The sequence below is a fragment of the Erythrolamprus reginae genome, chromosome 2 (genome assembly GCF_031021105.1).
Source record: "Erythrolamprus reginae isolate rEryReg1 chromosome 2, rEryReg1.hap1, whole genome shotgun sequence".
Lineage (NCBI taxonomy): Eukaryota > Metazoa > Chordata > Lepidosauria > Squamata > Dipsadidae > Erythrolamprus > Erythrolamprus reginae.
This window is the reverse complement of record NC_091951.1, coordinates 98,690,069-98,710,565: the sequence shown is the minus strand read 5'-3', so window position 1 is coordinate 98,710,565 and position 20,497 is coordinate 98,690,069. Positions and strand designations below refer to the sequence as shown.

The following is a 20,497-nucleotide window of genomic DNA, read 5'->3' as shown; positions in this document are numbered from 1 at the left end:
AGAAGAATTGGGGGAAATCTTGCAAAATATATTTACAATTTATATCTTTTATCTAAGGCATTCAAGGTGGTTAACAGGGCCTTCCCCAACTAAAACCGAATTCCAATGTAGTCAGTGGTACCACTTTTTTCTCTTTCAATTATTGAAAGGGAAACACTGGGTGGAGCCAGTTTAATAGCAAAAGATGATTGCATTTAGATTTTGATAATCATGTGAGGCATCAGTTCATGGAATAATTTACAGCAATCCAAGGCTAAAGGAGGGATACTTCTAAAAGGACCACCAACGCAAATACCACTCTGGTTCTCTATTTTGTAGGAGCCTCCTTGTGCACAAATTTATTGATTTTAACGTGGAAAAAAATAGATCTACTATTCAAAGGATGGCAGCCTTGCTTCAGTTTCCACTAATATAAAAAGGCATGAAATGTAATGACTACCACACAGTACAACAGTGGGTTGGGTTATTTTACAATTATACAAGAATTATTTTATTAGTAGATGATCCAAGCAATTGCTTGAACTGACTATACATTTTATCTGCTATAAATTTGGAAGGCTGTTCTCCACGCTGAGGAGGAGGATTAAACTTCTAAATATGAATACTGAAGTCTCAATATCTCTGAAACATGTCCTATGCCATAAATCTGATTTCTTGAAAATATACTGATAAAAACCGGTGATGGTAGATAACATGATTCCTAACCACAAAATCTTTTTAGGATTCTTGAATTCTAGCAGTCTTGACATTTAAAGACTGATTTACAAGCATAAAGCTATGAGTTTAAACTGAACATTTACAAGCTGCTAAATCAAACGGACAGGTTTGCTCTCAAGTAATTTCCCCTGGTTGTCAATTAACTAAAATAATCTTTACAATTTCTAGAGCCTATGTGAGAAAACAGCAACACTGCACCTGCTGGCATAAAATATGCTCTCATCACTTTATGTTGCCAGTTTCAGCCTGGCATTGAATTAGATGTGACCTATTCATTTTTCCAGCCACATTCTCTGTCTTGCTGCTATCTCTTGAGATAAGCTTTTATAAGTCACATAATAAAAGACAAAAAGTCAGGTACTCGCAGACACTCCTTTTAAATTTCAAATAAATGTGATATGGTTTCAAGTCTGATGCAAATCTGAGAAACTGATAACTTGCATGTTACAACATCCTCAGAAAGGAATGTGATGAAAAAAGGGACAGAAAGCAACCCCACAGCCAGTGTAAAAAGAGGTTCTCTCTCTCCCAGATGCCAGAGTTGTAAGAAGACTTTGGATGTACAGTGAATTCATCTCACTGCACTGTCTGAGCTATTACCATTTCATGGTTACAATACAGTAGACAGTCATCTTCAGCAATGTGATGTCAGCCACCCGAACTGAACACACAAGCCTTCCTAGAATGGCAGTATTCAAGAGAAAGATCCGGTCTACAACAGGAGCGTCCTCTCAACTGAGCCAGCACAAAAAGGTAGTTCAGTTCAAGGTGTAATATTAGACAAATTCAGTGGGGACACTCGGCGGGTTGGAGTGTTGTTGGCAGAAAGGGAAGAAGGAAGTAGAAAAGGTGTGGTTGCCGTCTCTGTAGCTGATGTCTCCCCTTGGTTTCGTAACTGCAAGATTTGTCGCAAAAGAGCCTTTCCTTCTTCTCTTGTCTAGAAATAAAAGCCAGATGTATGAGGAAAGGGGGGGGGGGAATGCTGATAGAAAACAGGTAATATGAATGCTCCACAACACAGGCACATCATGCTAAATCATAACTAAACAGATAGGTAATGCTTCAGACATGCACACACAATAGGGGGGAAAGAGAGTTTATATCAGGGGTGGGCAATTAATTTTGCCATGGGGCTGCATGAGAAATTGGGATGGTTTTAGAGGGCTGGACTAATATAACTCAGTTCTACTCAATACTGTAAAGACACAGATCCTGGCCTGACCTAAACACCCAGACCCACTCTACAAACCCCCAATTGTTTGCTTTACGGCAACATGGTGAACCATAGTCACTGTGCTGGAGTGTTTGCGTGGTTTCTGTGCTCGGCCACTCGGTAGGAGGTCGGGGTCTGCTCCAGTGCAAAGATGAAAGAGCTCACCGCATCTGCCGGGACTCCTCCGGTTCCTGCTTTCCTGATTCATCAGGAAAGCAGGAACTGGAGGAGTCCCGGCAGACGCGGTGAGCTCTTTCATCCTCGCATTGGAGCGGACCCCGAACTCCACGGATCGGTCAGATAGCGGCTGGGCCAGTCACAGACAGCGGGCGGGCCACCCCTTGCCCAGGTCTGGTTTATACTATGGTTCTCAACCTTTCTAATGCCCTGACCCCTTAAATATAGTTCCTCATGTTGTGCTGACTCCCAACCATACGTCTAGCACCAATTCTCCCAACAGCTTTAAGCTGATTGGCAGGAAGGTCAGAGGGACACCCTCACTGTAAACGCCTGATTGGTTGGGTTGTAAAAATATCTTCCAAGGCGCCAGAATAGAAGCTTTAGTTCCTAAAACCTTGGGAAATTTGTCTTTTCCCATAGGTGATCCCTGTGAAACAGTTGTTCGACCCCCAAAAGGGTCCGGACCCCCAGATTGAGAACCACTGGTACAGTAGTCCCTCGCTATATCGCGCTTCACCCACCACGGCTTCACTTCATCGCGGGTTTTGAAGTCAGCGTTGGCACAGATACAGGACAAGCCAACCAGCCCGCGGCTGGGCGAATGATGAGTGGGGCGGGGACTGAGCTCTGGCGGAGGCCCGTCCCCTCGTTCAACCCGCCTCGCCAGTGCTGAGAAGGCAGTCTTTGGAGGCGCGCTTAGTGGTTGGCGGCGGCGGTGTGCTTGGGGTTGTAGAAAGAGCTGGGAAGGAGGAGAAATTCCCCATCGCGGATTTCACCTATCGCGGCCGGGTCTGGAACGTAACACCAGCGATAGGTGAGGGACTACTGTATATAGTAATGGTAAATCTCTTGTGCATATGAGAATATTACAGTATCAATCTCCTTAGTCCATTAAACAGCTGAAAGGCAGTTTAGCAGAGGTAAATTCTGCAACCTTCTCAGACAGCTACATGCTGACTTTTGTATTGATCATATATGATGGAGGAGGCAGCTAAATGAATATTTCTTGTAATGGCTTATATGGTTTCTAGGATCTGTCAGTATTAATTTTAAAAAATTCATTATTTTTTACCATCCTAAATTAAAAGAGTAGCTCTCCCAGGTTATTTTTACATGTGAATTATACCTGGAGGACACATTTTGGCCTAGCCACAATGAAGGGGGGAAAGGACTCATACATTAATGCTGTATACATACATATGGGGACAGGTAGGAAGGAGGTATAAAGCCCCAGTGCAAAATTGTCCACTTGAACTGGAGCCGTTACTCACGTCGTTGAAGGCGCAGCATTTTTGAGCACAGGCCGAGGCTTCATCCCAGAGTTTGCACTTGAAGTAATACTGAGCCAAGTAGCGGAAGGCGGTGCTTACTTCCAAGTTGTCCCCTAATTCCTTGGGATACAATACAGGGAGTTCTTGAATTGCAGCCATTCACTCAGCAGCCATTCAAAGTCAGAACTAAATGTTTCAGTAACAGTTAAAAAAACATGACTTACCAGTCTTCAAGATTTTGGCCATCTCAGCGCCCTCATAATTATGTGATCAAAATCTGGGACACCTGCATTTACATGCCCACGTGGCACCTTCCACAGCAATCCCCTCGGCCCCCTAGCACCTGCCTACACTAGTCACCAGCTTGCTTGCCTGGGACTCCCACCTCTTCCCATGTAATAATAACCCACACAATCCTGGGATTATGGTGGCAACTGAGATTCTATCTATCTATCTATCTATCTATCTATCTATCTATCTATCTATCTATCTATCTATCTATCTATCTATCTATCTATCTAATCTATCTATCTATCTATCTATCTATCTATCTATCTATCTATCTATCTATCTATCTATCTATCTATCTATCTATCTATCTATCTAATCTATCTATCTATCTATCTATCTATCTATCTATCTATCTATCTATCTATCTATCTATCTATCTATCATCTATCTATCTATCTATCTATCTATCATCTATTAGATTTGTATGCCGCCCCTCTCCGTAGTCTCGGGGCGGCTCACAACAATAACAAACACAATGTAAGAACAAATCTAATAATTAAAAAAACACTAAAAATCCCATTATTAAAAGCAAGCATACACACAAACATACCATGTATAAACTGTATAGGCCCGGGGGAGATGTCTCAGTTCCCCCATGCCTGATGGCAGAGGTGGGTCTTAAGAACTTTATGAAAGGCAAGGAGGGTGGGGGCAGTTCTGATCTCCGGGGGGGAGCTGGTTCCAGAGGGTCGGGGCCACCACAGAGAAGGCTCTTCTCCTGGATCCCGCCAAACGACATTGTTTAGTCGACGGGACCCGGAGAAGGCCAACTCTGTGGGACCTAACCGGGCGCTGGGATTTGTGCGGCAGAAGGCGGTCCCGGAGATATTCTGGTCTGATGCCATGCTTTATAGGTCTGGGATCGACAAACCCAGGCGCCTGGTCGCCAGTGGCGCCTAGAAAATGTTGTCTGGCGCCTAGAAAATGTTGCCTGCTGTACTGTATGTATACCAGCGTTTCCCAACCGGTGTGCCGCGGCACACTGGTGTGCCGCGACACACCGTCAGGTGTGCCGCGGCGAGAGGCGGCGGAGGAGAGTGGGCGGATCGGGCGGGCAATGGGGCAGGGGGGAGAAGCCAGGGGCGCGTTTGGCCGGGAGTCCGGGACTGTGTGGCTTTGCGCCATGAAGAGAAAACGGCCGACTTTTCCCTGCTGCCGTTTTCTCTTCATGGCGCAAAGCCACACAGTCCCGGACTCCTCGCCCCAAGGCAGGAGGCGGCGGCGGAGGAGAGTGGGCGGGCAATGGGGCAGGGCGGAGAAGCCAGAGGCGCGTTTGGCCGGAGGCACCGTGGGGAGGCAGGGGCAGGGAGGTGCGGCAGTAGGAGTAAAGGGAGCCGTGGCTGCCCCTGCCTCCCCACGGTGGCAATGGCATCGGGAGTGCTAATAGCGGCGGCGGCGGGAATGGGGGGGGGGCCTGCAAGTGGAAGCCTCAGCCCTGGAGCCCCCTCGCACCCATGGCTTCTCATCGATGCCTCTGCCTGCCCGATCCGCGGGAGTGCTAATAGCGGTGGCGGCGGCGGGAATAGCGGGGGGGGCTCCTGCCCGCCGCTGCTATTATCACTCCAGCGGATCGGGCAGGCAGAGACATCGACGAGAAGCCATGGGCGCGAGGGGGCTCCAGGGCTGAGGCTTCCACTTGTGCCTGTCCCCGCCCGCCCGATCCTTCCTTCTCTCTGGCTTTTTTGGGGTGCGGCTTCTTCCACAGCGGTGGCTGCAGCGGCGCTGGCGATCCGGCCGCTAGCCGCTCCAAGCGCTGTGGGAACGCCCACCCCTCTCACAGTCCCGTCCCGGCTGTCAGTAAAGGGGCTGCTTGCTTGGAACATTCAAACTAAGGGAAACCTTCGCTGGCCTCCACAGAGAAGAAAGGAAGAGAGAGAACGAGAGAGAGCAACAGAGAGAGAGAGAGTGATAAAGAACAAGAGAGAGAAAGCATGAAAGAGAGAGAAAGAAAATAAGAGAGAACAAGAGAGAGAGAGACTAAGAGAGAGAGAAAGAAAAGAGAGAGAGAGAGAAAATAAGAGAATGAGAGAGAGCAACAGAGAGAGAGAAAGAACAAGAAAAAGCACGAGAGAAGAAAAGCAAGAGAGAAAAAGAGATAGCAAGAGATACTGAAAGAAAGCAAGAGAGAGAGAGAAAAAAAGATAGCAAGAGAGACAGGAAGAGGAAAGGAGAGAGAGAGAGAAATGAGAACAAAAAGGGGAGGAGAAATGAGAAAATGATTGAGGCAGAGAATGAGAGGAGAGAGAAACAAGAGAGAGAGAGAGGTGATTCTTGAAGCATATGGTAAAAAGCACCCAAATAATAAGAAAAAAACCCCAGCCCTCACCTGTTTTTGAAAAGAATAAAAGAGAATTAAACCCCAGCCCTCACCTGGTTTTGGAAATGGTTGGAGTGTGTATACATACACACACATAAGGGGGGGAGAGAGACAGGGATGGAAAAAGAGGAGAAGTGAGAGGGAGAAGGAATGAGGGAAAAAGGGAGGAAGAGAGAGAAATGAGAAACATGAGAGAGAAAAGGGGGAAAGACAGGAGAAGTACCCAGAAATGAGACAGCGGTATAAATTTCAGGAGGGATGATTGATGATTGACTGTATTTATAAGGGGATGTTACATGGGATTATATATATGAGGGGGTTATTTATGTATGTATGTATGTATGTATGTATGTATGTATGTATGTATGTATGTATGTATTTATTTATTTATTAGATTTGTGTCATTTTGGTTGGTGGTGTGTCCCAGGATTTTGTAAATGTAAAAAGTGTGCCGCGGCTCAAAAAAGGTTGAAAATCACTGATGTATACAGTATATTTTTCCCGCCTTGTGTTTACGCCCAGAAATGGTACATCTTGGCTTCCGTAGCTCCGCCCATCAACCTCGGAGCGAGCTGCTTTCCCAGCGTCCCCTGCGCTTGCGTGCGTCTCTCCCTCCCCCCCTTGCCTCCATTCCGCCTCCTACTCGAACCCCTTCACTCCCCCCCACCGCACACAGACGCTCCGATCTTGGCCGCTCACCCGCCTTCGGAGAGAAGCGGAAGCCCCTCCCCTCCCGGCGTGAGGTTTTGTTCATTCCTCCTCCGGCCGCGTGCGCGGTGACTTCCGACCAGTAACCCCTCCTCCCCCCTCCCCCCCTCACCCGCGTCCCCGGCCCGGTCTCCCTTTCCTTCTTCTCTGTTTCGGTTTCTGACTAACGGTCTCCCCTCGGATCCCGACGGGAGTACAGCAGAGCCGGCTCGGCGGAGCCAGGCCTGCGCCGGGGGGGAGGGGGTGAAAGCGATGTCAGGTGGAGACTCGGCAGCTGCCGCGGCCTCCCCTCAGCCGTTGCCCTTCTCGCTGCCCAAGCCTCCCCCCCTGATGCAACTGAACCCCGGCGAAGGCGTGCGTCCTGTGGGACCTCCCGGGCCGGAACAGTCGCCGAAAAGCGCTCGCATGGGTGGCCGGCCGGACTGGCCTGCCGGGAAACCCGTCAGTCTTCTGGTGCCTCTCCTTCCGCCGCGCGGGGAACCCGAACCGCTCCTTCCCTTCGGGCCAGTAATCTCAACCACACCGGACTACGGTGTGGTTGAGATTACTGCATTGGCTCATCATTTTCGTAAACAGCTATCTCCACCTGAAAGTGATGACCAATGCATTCACTCACTCCTCAATGAGTGGTATGAGTTTAAGGTCCTTGGAAAAGGAAAGAAACTGTGTGAGCTTCTGGATTTGGCACTCTCCAACACCGAGAGATTTCCAGTTCTGGGAAACCTGTTGTCGATTGTAGCGGTGCTCCCTGTCTCAACCTCATGTTGTGAAAGAGGATTTAGTTTGATGAACATGGTCAAAAATAAATTCAGATCAAGGATGCAAGAAGAAAGTTTAAGTGACTTGTTTATGATCACCATGAATGGGCCATCTGTGAAGGCGTTTGATCCTGCCAAGGCTGTGGACCACTGGTACTTCAGCTCTAAAATCACAAGGCATGTTCATGGCCACAAAACGCAAAGTGAAAAACACTAGAATGTTGCCTAAAATCTAAAATATCAAAATATAATATTTATTATCTTTAAAAGTAAAATGTTGTTTATAACGTTTGTAATGTTTTTTTTGTTAAATTAAAAACCAAGTTTGCTTAAAAAAAATTCTGGCTCCTAAATTTTTTGGCTGGCTCCTAGATTCTGAACAACTTTGTCGACCCCTGTTATAGGTCATAACTAACACTTTGAATTGTGACCGGAAATTGATCGGCAACCAATGCAGATTGTGTTGGTGTAACATGGGAACATTACTGGGAAGTGATGCGGTCAGTGAGCTGCAAAGTGATGCAGTCACGTGACATGACAATTTATGACAGAAAATCCACTCCCAATTCCATCATAAGCCAAGGATTGTTTGTAGGGGCTTCAGGGATTTTCCTATATTTACCTCTCATGCTCTACCAAACTTATTTAGAAGTGACTTACCCCACAAGTATAGATATCTTGGATGTATTTGATATAGCACTGGGCAGCTTGTTCCGATTCATTCAACTGCTCATGAAGCCTAAGAAAGGACACAAATAGTAAGAGAATTCTCTTGGCCGACAGTAAAAAGATCAGGTGAGCAGGAGGTATCTACTCAACATTATACTTTTGAGTACAAAGCTTTAGGACTTGATTCACCCTGCAAGAGGCTTTTAGGGAGAAGCCTAGAAAGTTAATCACACATGAACTGCATTTCTAGGGGAAAATATATAGAGTGCTGGTGAGACCACATTTGGAATACTGTGTTCAGTTCTGGAGACCTCACCTACAAAAAGATATTGACAAAATTGAACGGGTCCAAAGACGGGCTACAAGAATGGTGGAAGGTCTTAAGCATAAAACGTATCAGGATAGACTTCATGAACTCAATCTGTATAGTCTGGAGGACAGAAGGAAAAGGGGGGACATGATCGAAACATTTAAATATGTTAAAGGGTTAAATAAGGTCCAGGAGGGAAGTGTTTTTAATAGGAAAGTGAACACAAGAACAAGGGGACACTATCTGAAGTTAGTTGGGGGAAAGATCAAAAGCAACATGAGAAAATATTATTTTACTGAAAGAGTGGTAGATCCTTGGAACAAACTTCCAGCAGATGTGGTAGATAAATCCACGGTAACTGAATTTAAACATGCCTGGGATAAACATATATCCATTGTAAGATAAAATACAGAAAATAGTATAAGGGCAGACTAGATGGACCATGAGGTCTTTTTCTGCCGTCAGTCTTCTATGTTTCTATATCTGTAGTGCAATGATGTAACACATCTGCAGCCCACATGCCCCACTTTCCCTTTCCTTTTAAAACAGAAACATTCCATATTTAAGTTATTCCAGCCTTAATAGAGGAAGTAAAGCAAGAGAAATACAATGCCGTACTCACTTTGCTAGCTTCACCAGTGCCATTTTTTCAACATCCCCTACAGCATATGCTCTCCAGTAACACTGCCAGGGATAAAGGCAAAGATGAAGTCAAGAATAATAAGTTATCAAACATTGTATGCCACCCAAATCCCTACATCTTTGGGCTCCAGACTCAGGTGGCAAAATGCACACCCACTCTTTGTTACCCCCACCCCCACCCCCCCATGAGTAAGGTAGTTAAAATATATCAGAGATGCCACAGAAACTATTTTATAGACAATCAAATCCATTTCCCTTTGCTGGTGGCTCATGTACTGACTACTGCACAGTAAAAATGACTTTTGAGTTACTGGTCAGGAATTGATGTGAAAGATTATGAAATTTTGCATTTACAAATGGTGGGACATTAACACCATCAATCAGACCTAACAAATGGGTTTAATAAAAACAATTCTTTTGCAATTACTACATGTTTGTAGTAAGTCCTTATGCTGGGCAAAATCATCTTAAACATCAGAACAAATTGAGCAATGCTATTATAATAAAAAGTCTTTTTGATCTTACAAATAGTAATGGTTTGACATTCTTTTTCTTCATCTCAGAGGATGAAGCAATAAGAAAGGACTGGTCCCTACATTAGGCAAGTGGAAATGTGGAAATGAATGCACATCATGATCAAATTTTTCATTCCATTCAAGGAAGGACTTGATGTTTTTTGTTCCTTTCTTAATACAGATAGCCTAACCGTATGACCTACACCTCACAAACCAAAAGGATGATGCACAGACTAGGGCTACTTACTGCATACAGTAATTCCCCTATCTGGTTCCCCTTGAAACCATAAATTCCCCTCCCTCCCTTTTGCAAATTTGTTGTTTCTAGTACCTTTTTGGCTTCTACTAGCTGATTTAATTTTTCATAACATTCTCCAAGAGCAACAAGCATACGGGAATCATTGGGTCTGCAAAAAACACAAGATATCTAGCTGACAAAAAGACTAAAATCATTTAAAATCATCTACAACTTGCTGAGCAAAGTTAAAAAATTAAAGACTTGTCAGATTTTGGCAATGGGATTTTTCAAATTCAACTACCGGAAGAACCTATCCTAGTATCAACTAACTTCATGGTTTTATTTATCAAACTGAGCCAAACAAACCCCACTGAAGGTTAACACTAAATAAACACAGGATTTACTTTTTCCATAATAATTAGCTTATGAATTTTTTATCTTTGTAATTCTTTGCAATTTATAATCCTTTGCCTTTCATAAAGCGAGTAGTCTAAAAACCACTGAAAATCAAGGTTTTATCACTTGCAGTGTATTCTTTATAAATAGATACTTCCAAATGAAGAAGTTATTTCATATATAATAATTTAACTTCACATACCAAGGATAGTTGATTTTTTAAAAAAAAAAAAAGCAGCAATAGGGATAACTTTGCTTCCTGTTTTACCTGAGTTGATGGGCTCGTCGGTAATAATAAAGGCAGTAAAATGGCATCTTGAGAATCTCATATGTTTGTCCCAATCCATACCATGCCCTGTAGTCTCTTTTATTCACTTCAATGGCATGTCTAAGAGAGGAGGGCATTTGGAGGGGGGGGTCAGAGCAATATAAATAAAAGCATCATATACAGTTATTAATTTCAGAAGTAAAAGAATTATTGCGAGGGAAGAGAAAGGAAAATAAGTTTTTTATTTATGAGAAGAAAGGTTTCTTTTTAGAGGTAAGTGAGGTGTGATTGAGATGGCACGCATTCTCCCCCTAAGAAAGAGAAAACAATCCTGTTTCCTGTCATTTTTATTAAGATATTCATGAACTGGGAGAGCCATATTAACAAGATAACCAATGAATAGACATAGCAACTAAGTCAGGTAATGAGAGCAAACTCTGACAACCCCCCAGTACATAGACTGTGGGCACCATAATTATGCTACCCTGTTTCCCTGAAAATAAGTCACCCCCAAAAGTAAGACATGGGAGAGGTTTCGTAGAATTGCCTAATATAAGGCATCCCCTGAAAGTAAGACGAAGTTTTTTCATTTCGCAGCATTCCAAAACAGAACATATATAACACTACTGTCCATAAATTGCATCGCAAAACGCTGCATCAATCAGATTTAAAACACATCCAATACGCATCCAACATGCAGCTGCGTGTTTGGATGTGTTTTTGCTGCAGCAGGATACAGGATACAATTCATTGAAAAAAAATAAGACATCCCCTGAAAATAAGACGTAGCACATCTTTGGGAGCAAAAATTAATATAAGACGCTGTCTTATTTTCGGGGAAACACGGTAGGGTTAAAGTTATGCAAATGCACTATGTCTAGCAAATAATGTCTTTCTATAAGAAAGCTGTGGTGACGCAATGCAATATTGTAGGCTAATTCTGCTGACTTTCAGCAGTTCATTTCTGGTCGGTTTATTTATTTTATTTATTTATTTATTCAATTTTTATGCCGCCCTTCTCCTTAGACTCAGGGCAGCTTACAACCATGTTAGCAATAGAACTTTTTAACAGAGCCAGCATCTTGCCCCCACAATCCGGGTTTAAGGTTGACACAGCCTTCCATGGTCAGCAAAATGAGGACTCAGATTACTGGGGACAATATGGTGACTCTAAACCACTTAGAGAGGGCTGTAAAGCACTCTGAAGCGGTATATAAGTCTAAGTGCTATTGCTACAAATCTTTTCTCATTCGACACCCAGAACATTTCATTTGGGACAAGGGTAAAATCTCTGTAAAAGGTAACATCCCAGTTAAAGCATTTCCAACTCAAGGCCGTAGAGCTACAATAAGTCTTGCACACACACACACCTATATGCTTGAATTGCTGCTGATGTATTTTTCATCTCCATGTATTCATGCCCCATCAGGGTCCATGCTCCAAGATACCGAGGATTCAGCTTCAGTGCTCGCTGAAAATAGAGTGCTGCTTTCTCATGCTGGGAACGCAAACTGTAATAATTCCCTGAATTTAGAAACAACGAGGGGAAAGAAAGAAAATAGCTTCATGGGCACTATTTAAGAGAGGGGGGAAAACCAGCTTTTTCAAGAAAAGAAAATGCAAAGTTTCTCACCTATTACACAGCAAGTTTCTACACGGTACTTATCAATCTCACATAGGTTATGGGCCAAATAGCTCAATTCGGGCTTCATACCCTAGTAAGGGGAGGGGAAAGGAACAAGGGGGAAATGAAGATTTACTCTGCTGCAAAAGGAAATTAGGAAAAACAGTATTTCAGGTCTCAGATTCAGCCACTTGGTTAACCACCTAGTTGACCTTAAGATTTTGGCTGCCACGCTACAAGTGTAGAAATAAATCCATCAAGGTGGTTTCTAGTACTACATTACGGTTATTTGTGTTTTTCTAAACAACCAAACAAAAAAAGGCATAAAATCAAACATATTACACCACAACCCTATTTGATTATTGTAGCAATACTGTAACCTAATTACACAACAAACCCACCATATTATCTAGTTTTCAGTTAAGTCATAGCAGATGGCAACATTAGGTTATACTGGCTGATTTTGGAAAGAGATAAGCAAGATCAGACATTGTTCTGTTTGGAAAGAGATAAGCAAGATCAGACATGGAGATGGAAAGGCAAACAAACACCCCAAAACACTCCTTGTTGCCAAGAAAACATGGATGTATCCAGATAAGCATCAGCTTGTTTTGAAAGACTTTTCAGCAAAAGTAGAGAGAAGATGTTTTAGGGATTTGGAATGTTTGGAAACTATGTGTAGTAAAGTCCCATGCAACAATCTACGTATGTCTTCCCTTTCCTGTTGTTGTCCCCTCCCTCCTTTTCTCCAGCACTTTGATGCATGAAGATGGACTGCATGATCTTTCCATATCAAAATACAGGTATGTTGGAAAAGATGCTGTGCTGGTGTGTGTCGGAACAGGGGCTAAGGAGAGCAAACAGGCCCAATGAAGAGAGGATGTATAAGCCAAAGCTGGCTGCTGATTATGTGGAAACTAGATTTCCATGCAGAGGGGATTGGAACCATTTTGAGATGTAAAAGATACTTCAGGCAGTGATGACAGTGTGAGCACATTGTATGGATGTGAATAACATAATACTAGTTGGGTGTATCTTGTTAAAATATGGCTGAGAAAAAAGGTACTTACTCTGACATAAAGCAAGTTGGAGAAGGTATCCATATTTTCTATCCTGAAAGGGTCTTGTTTTCTTAATTCATTAAAGATGGATAATGCTTTGTCAATATCTGAAGAAAAAGCAATATGACATGATCATAAACGGTTTAGATGAGGAAATAAAAAGAGCACTGATCAAATTTTGCAGCCAATACCAAGCTGGCAGGAACAGCCAACACCCCAGAAGATAGGCTCAAGATCAAGTTGGATCTTGACAGACCAGAGCAATGGGCACTGTCTAACAAAATGAAAATCAATGATGAGAAAAGTAAGGTTTTACACTCAGGCAAGAAAATTGAAATGTAAGCGTAAAGAATAAGTGGAACCTTACTCAATAGCAGCAACTGCTAGGGGGATCTAGGAATCCTAGTAGACAATCACTTAAATATGAACCAGTAGAGTGCTGTAGCCTCCAAAAAACCCAATGCAATCCTAATCTGTATTAACATAGAGGCAGCACATGGACATCCGTTTCAATAACCATCTATATGCTTGGCAGTTTCTTTTCCTGCAGAGAGGCCTGTGTTGTGATGTCCCAGTGCAGGAATGGAATGGAAAGGGAGAAGGGGGCAGCATTCCTGCGTGTTGCCCTTTCTGTGTGCTAATGCTGCTATTCCCTGCTGGGGGATTCCATGCACAGAAGGGAACAGCAGCATTAGTACAGAGAAAGAGAAGCACGCAGGAACACCACTCCCTTCTCCCTGCTGTAGGGAGATCCCATGTAAAGAGCCCCTCCTGACCAACGAATGTATTTAGAATGATCTATTGATTGAGTGAATGATAATTGAATGTTTTTAAGTTTTTGGGATGTTTTTAAGTCTTTTAACTGTTATTAATTGGATCAAATTGTTTTATTATGTATTCTATGTTTGTTGTGAGCCGTCCCGAGTCCACGGAGAAGGGCGGCATACAAATCCAATAAATAAATTAATAAAGAATAAAGAAAGGAGCAGCACTAGAAAGGGCAGCACGCAGGAATGCCACCCCCTTCCCTCTCAGGTTCAGCTCAGGGACTCAGGAAGCATCTGGGTTCGGCTCACTTCTCTTCCTCTCACAGCCAGCTTTCCCAATGTAGTTTGTCACAGGCTCCTATCTGTCCCCCCCACCCTGGTAGACAAAGCCAGGCAAAAAGCCAGTCCTCAACAGTGCCCAGCTTCACCGACAGTGGACTTGCAAAGGACAATGTGAGCTATGTTGCCATCTGCATCAAGCAGATGTTGTGAGCCGCCCCGAGGCTGCGGAGAGGGGCGGCATACAAATCTAATAAATAAATAATAATAGACTGGAGAGGGAGAATTTAAGCGAGCACCGAGGAGACCGCGGAGGAGGGAAGCAAAGCAACGGGGCATCTAAGCCTGCCTAAAGCAGGCACGAAATCGAGAGAGAGAGACCGATCGTGTGTGTGTGAGTGAGTGAGTGAGAGTGAGTGAGTGAGTGAGTGAGTGAGTGAGTGAGTGAGAGAGAGAGAGAGAGAGAGAGAGAGAGAGAGAGAGAGAGAGATCTGATCCAATTTCAGAGAATTGTATCAGTGCTAACAGTAGTGTTCTCTCTCCCTCTCTCTCTCACACACAGGTTGGATCTTACTTTCCTCCCACCCACCCACCCCTTCTGCTCCACCCACCAGACCCCAGGATTCTCTCTGCAACCCTGGATACCTTATACAGGTACCACCCACATGTCTGATGTAGAGTTGGCCACGCCCATGCAGTCACATGACCACCACCCCAGGCATGCCCATTAGGTGATTAGGAAGAACAGGTTGGCACTTTGTGATAAATAAATCTCCTGCTGGACTTGGGGATTGACTGGAAGATCTCCAAAGTCCCTTGCAATGGTTAGTCTGATCAGCACACAATGGAATTAAAAAGGAGACCCTCCCACACCAAGCTTAAAAAGATTCACTGACCTCGAATATTATGATAGGCCACTGCAATCTGGGAGATTATGTAGGTGCTCTTGGAAAACCCAACATCTATGAGACTCTGGTATTTCTGCAAGGCTTCCTCTATCAGTTGCAGCTCTGTGTATATGTGTGCCAGGAAGAACTCCTTCATCCAGGTATCTGGCAAGGACAGGAACTTCAGCTAGCAGCAAGCACCAAATAGAAGAGGAACACACTTAGAGAAGGAGTCTATTGCACCTCCCCAGAATTGTAGGAATTGCTGCGTTTGCTCATTTGAATAGATTCTCAGAAAGGATTACAGTAAAAACCACCAAGGCTACTTCAAGCAATGGGAGAAAACAAGGATTGGGCATGAAATTATCCTACAATTTACCGTCTCTTTGTCTGTGATCAAGTTACAAAGCTCTAGCCAGGCTCCCCAGTGCAATGGCAGGATATGGGTTGCTTCAACAAACACATCAATAGCCTCTTTCACTAGATCCAGTTTTCGCAAGACAACTCCATACCTAATGGGGACACAAAGGCAAAGACTGTAAGATCAAAACTCTGTAATCATGCTGCCCCAATTTATGACGCTATACAATGAATAGCAGACAAGTCACACACACACACACACACACACACACACACACGAAAAAGGCACCTTACTATTTTCACAATTTCTGCTTCGTTTATGAATGCAAGTGCTTCTATATGGCTTACATTACTGGTTATCTCATACAAACTTACAGATAAAGTCCAAATCCATCCAATTCTCGGGCTTTATGCTTCTTGCTAAGTTCAACTCTTAATTCTCTCAGAACTTCATTTTTCACCTGTCCCTTTTCTAAGGGACCTGTAGAAAAAGAAAACTGCCTTTTACTATAATTGTCACATTTTCTGCACTGTCATATAATCATATTTTGCATGTTAAATTGGATGTGTAACTTACAACTACATATCCTTCAATTTGTAGCTAGATCAGAAGTGTTTTATATTTCAGGTGATAAAATAATTGTTCTCAAGCTTTCAAAATCTCTTACCCAGCAATCAAGGATAAAGCAATAGCATTTAGACTTATATACCGCTTCATAGTGCTTTTACAGCCCTCTCTAAGTGGTTTACAGAATCAGCATATTGCCCCCAACAATCTGGGTCCTTATTTTACCCACCTCGGAAGGATAGAAGGATGAATCAACCTCATCCTGGTGAGATTTGAACTGCTGAACTACAGCTAACAGTTAGCTGAAGTAGCACTATAACCACTGTGCTACCAAGCACACATACTGTATTTGCTCCACTGCATTTAAATCTATCTGGTCTAGAATTTATTAAGATAATTCTGAGCTACATCGTTTTCAGTGTTATATTGTGTTAAGCTGCTGTGTTTTCCATAGGTCCCACAGAGTTGGCCTTCTCCAGGTCCTGTCGACTAAACAATGTCATTTGGCGGGACCCAGGAACAGAGCCTTCTCTGTGGCGGCCTCGGCCCTCTGGAACCAACTCCCCCCAGAGATCAGAATTGCCCCCACCCTCCTTGCCTTTCGTAAACTTCTCAAAACCTACCTCTGCCGTCAGGCATGGGGGAATTGAAATATCTTCCCCAGGCCTATATAATTTATGTATGGTGTGTTGTGTGCATGTTTTTAAATTATTGGTTTTTAACTTCGTATTATTAGATTTGTATTGTATATTGTTTCTATCACTGCTGTGAGCCACCCCGAGTCTACGGAGAGGGGCGGCATACAAATGTAATAAATAAATAAATAAATAAATAAATAAATAAATAAATAAATAAAAGTATCATATTGAGAACTGATTTTTCTTCCTACCTATGCTAAGAATTGCACCCTTCTTCTAAAGAATAATATGCCTAAGAAACTGCATATCAATAATCAAACTAAGATTTACCTTGGGTTCCTTACCTAGACTATCCACTGTCTCATCATCTTTCTTTTTCTCACCAGACTGAAAACAAAGAACAATTAATTTAAGATTAAGCAAGTGTATATTATACTATAGTCCCATATTTATCACACTGGTCAGGCCACCAGAATCAGAAGGAAAGTAATATTAGCTCACCAGGTATCTGGAGTACATATACAAAAAATAGGCTTTGGGGCTTTTGCAGTTTCTTAGAAAGTAGGCTGCTCTGTCGTATTCTTTTAGATCAAAGTAAGATTTGGCAAGAGTGTAAGCGTCTAAATCACAAGCATCTTCCTGTGAAATAAAAAAAGCCATGTTAAACCACTCCAAAACAAATGATACATTGCTAGCATGGAAAGCTTGTGGGAAAGAACATATTTTTCTTGAATAACTGGCTTTCAATTCTCAAAGTTCCTTAAAAGTTGGAAAACCTATTCCCTTCCAACAGTGTTGAATTATAACTCGCAGCAATTTCAGTCTACACAGCCTGAACATACTGAGGCATTCTAGGAGCTGTAGTTCAGTAACATTTGGAAGACCACCTGTTCCCAACTCCTATTATAAACAGCAACATTAAATTGTGAATTTAATAAATTAAATAAATTGTGAATTTTCAAACTGTATTGGCTATACCAAAGAAAGATTTGTGCTTCTCTGAGAATGATTATTACAGATTTAATAATAAATGACCCCTGGTGGCACGTTAGTTAGAATGCAGTATTGCAGACTAAGTCTGCCCATGATCCCAACTGGCTCAAAGTTCCTGGATTTTACAATGATTACAATTAAAGTAATCCTTTTTAGCTTAGTATTACATAGACAGTACAATTATCCTTACCTCTGTAAGTTCAGGAACAGGTGGTAGCTCATTCAAGGGTAGGGGGTCCAAGGCAAAAGCCAGTTCTGAGGCCCTGCAACAATAACATCCACTGTGTTAGAGCAAACACTGCTTATAAACTAACACATTGTCTAAGTTTACACAAAACTATTTACTCAGTTCTGGCTAGCCACATTCTGTGAACCAGTACTTGGTTTGCAATTCAGAGTTTACATCTTAGCATGTTTTAACTGGGAATTATTAAAGTTATTAAAGTCAATCCATTATAGATTATTTAATAACTCCCAGCTAAAACAAATTATAGCTGGTTGTGTATGAACCCAGCAATCATGGACTCATACAAAGATTCCCTATGGCCATATAATTTCACTAAGGAAAGCCCTCCAAGCTGAAACTGCTACATTAAAGTTGCACATCTCTAGGCTCCTTGCTAAAATGCTATCATCAGCAGGACCCAGATTATTGGGGGGCAATAGGCTAACTCTGTAAACCACTTGGAGAGGTCTGTAAAGCACTATCAAGCAGTATACTAGTCTAAGTGCTATTGCTATCCTTATTTGAGAGGACTATAAAGCATTATCCAGCTATATACAAGTGTAAGTGCTGTTGCTATTAGAGTAATAGCTTATTAGAGGACTGTAAAGCACAATTAAGCAGTATACAAATGCGACTGCTATCCTTATTAGAAAGGACTGTAAAGCACTATCAAGCGGTATACAAGTGCTATTGCTATCCTTATTAGAGGACTATAAACTGGGTGTCCAGGGGGAAAGCATTTTGAAATTCCTTGAAATTTCCGACATTTCCCTGTAACTTGCGATCTAGCTAAGGCGGGGTCATAGATGACATCATACCAAACGGCTAAGCCATGGAAAAATATTGATAGCTGAGGAACCAAGTTGTTGCCACAGTTATGCTCATTTTTGCTTGACTCTGCCAGGCAGAGCGATCTGGGGGTTTTTAACATGATTTCCCCCCGACTTTTAAACATTTTAATAGTTTTTTCCCCACCCCGATTTATTCCATTTTTTCCCACTAATTCCCTGATAATTCCCAAACTGTCAATTTCCCTGATAATTCACTAGTTTCCCTGGTTTCCAGATTTGCTGGACACCCTATATAAAGCACTATCAAATGGTATATGTGCTATTGCTAACCTTATTAAAGGCTCTGTACAGCACTATCAAGGGGTATATAAGTGCTATTGTGATCCTTATTAGAGAGGACTGTACAGCACTATCAAGGGGTATACAAGTCTAAGTGCTATTGCTATCCTTGCACACTAATAGAATTCCCCCACCCAAACATCACACAAGCTCGTTAAAGAATTCAAATCGGCCAGTTCCGTTACTTCTGAGACCTAATGAACCATCTGCATTGATTTGGGTCGCCTAAGTCAGGGGTAGGCAAAGGTGGCTCTTCTATGACTTGGGGACTTCAACTCCCAGAACTCTTAAGCCAATCATGCCTAGCTCAGGAATTCTGGGAGTTGAAGTCCAGATGTCACAGAAGAGCCAACTTTGCCTATCCCTGGCCTAAGCGGTCATCCAGACGTTTTTCGGCTCTTAGCCACCGCACAGATCGACGTTCCCCAAGCAAGGCGCCCGCAAGAGGTAAAAGCGCCTCAAACCTCCGCACCTCCCTCCTCGCCAACTCGAACACTCCCGCTACACCACCACCCACCCCCTTCCCGGCACCTGGGAAGAGCAGCCTCTACAAAAGGGAGGGTCCCTGGGCGTCCTTCCCGTCGGGCGTACCCATACCATTTCCCACTATGCTGAAGGCCGCGTTCCCGACTCCGCTCCGCCACATCCAGCAGCTGCTTCTTGATCTTCCGCAAGTCGGAGAAATCCGCGCAAGCGAAGTCGGGCCCTGCAGCCGGCGACCCCGAAACCGCCGCTCCCGCCGCCATCTTCCCAGCGTCCCCCAAGCTCGGGCCCGCAACCCGGGGCCCTCGGAGCGCGCGCGCCACGCCGAGCTCGGGACGCTATTGGACGATTCGTTCCCCGCCCTTTTTGGCTCTCGGCGACCAATAGCGACGGAGGGGACCGAAATTCGGAGGTTTCATTGGCTGAGAGATGACAGGGTTGAGGAAGGGAGGCGGCACCCTGATCCGGTACCCTTTCTGGGTGGGGAGGGAGAAGCGGGTGATGGTGGCATCTATTGGGTTAATGCGCATGTCCTTCCTGTAAACGCCAATCGGATACCAGGGTTATTGGTTGGGGGTTTTTTCCGCGTTTTTTCTAGTTGAAAGGTGCGTGGAGATGTTACTACTGTATCTGTAAAACCATCATCCCCATCTTTCTGAACCCCGTGACTCTATTGTCGTAGTCACAGGAAATTCTTATAAATAAATAACTTTAAAAAATGTAAATTTGAATTTTGAAGGACTAGATCAAGAAATGAAAAACTTAAAAGGGAAGGTATCTTTGATTTCATTTAACCTTTTATGCCATCTTAATTCAGTTTAATACCACTTTCCACTGATTTGTTTACAATCTCATCCTTTCCCAGAGCAAGTCTTTTGATCTCTGCCTAAATTATCTTTTTCAAGCATTCAATTAAGTTCGATAAAATAATCAGTTCAAATAATTGAACTGATAAATTGAATAAATACAGCTAATATGGCTTCCAATA

General features: G+C 43.4%; 1 protein-coding gene across 2 annotated transcripts; it reads right to left on the bottom strand.

Moving 5' to 3' along the window:
- Nucleotides 1–310: 310 nt before the first annotated feature.
- On the bottom strand, nt 311–19,872 carry CDC23 (cell division cycle 23). Of its 2 annotated transcripts, none has more exons than XM_070738806.1 (16): nt 19,624–19,872; nt 17,861–17,933; nt 17,179–17,316; nt 17,022–17,064; nt 15,847–15,952; nt 15,491–15,623; nt 15,121–15,298; nt 13,188–13,285; nt 12,127–12,208; nt 11,864–12,017; nt 10,494–10,613; nt 9,923–9,998; nt 9,057–9,118; nt 8,116–8,194; nt 3,382–3,501; nt 311–1,654 (listed from the first exon to the last, which is right to left on the bottom strand). In XM_070738806.1, the coding sequence occupies exons 1-16, from the start codon at nt 19,770–19,772 to the stop codon at nt 1,481–1,483; spliced, it is 1,785 nt and encodes a 594-aa protein (XP_070594907.1). In that variant the 5' UTR covers nt 19,773–19,872; the 3' UTR covers nt 311–1,480. The 2 variants fall into 2 exon arrangements, with proteins under 2 accessions (XP_070594907.1, XP_070594906.1); XM_070738805.1 differs by having other exon boundaries at nt 19,558–19,827.
- Nucleotides 19,873–20,497: the final 625 nt, after the last annotated feature.

Bases quoted from the DNA above. Each gene is read 5' to 3' on its own strand.
- CDC23 (XM_070738805.1), bottom strand. From the start codon at position 19,772: ATGGCGGCGGGAGCGGCGGTTTCGGGGTCGCCGGCTGCAGGGCCCGAC. The intron at 15,624-15,846 runs GTAAGTTTGTAT...TGTCCCCATTAG, and splicing joins GATGGATTTGGACTTTATCT to GTATGGAGTTGTCTTGCGAA. The intron at 8,195-9,056 runs GTGAGTACGGCA...GTCCTTTCTTAG, and splicing joins GCACTGGTGAAGCTAGCAAA to GCTTCATGAGCAGTTGAATG.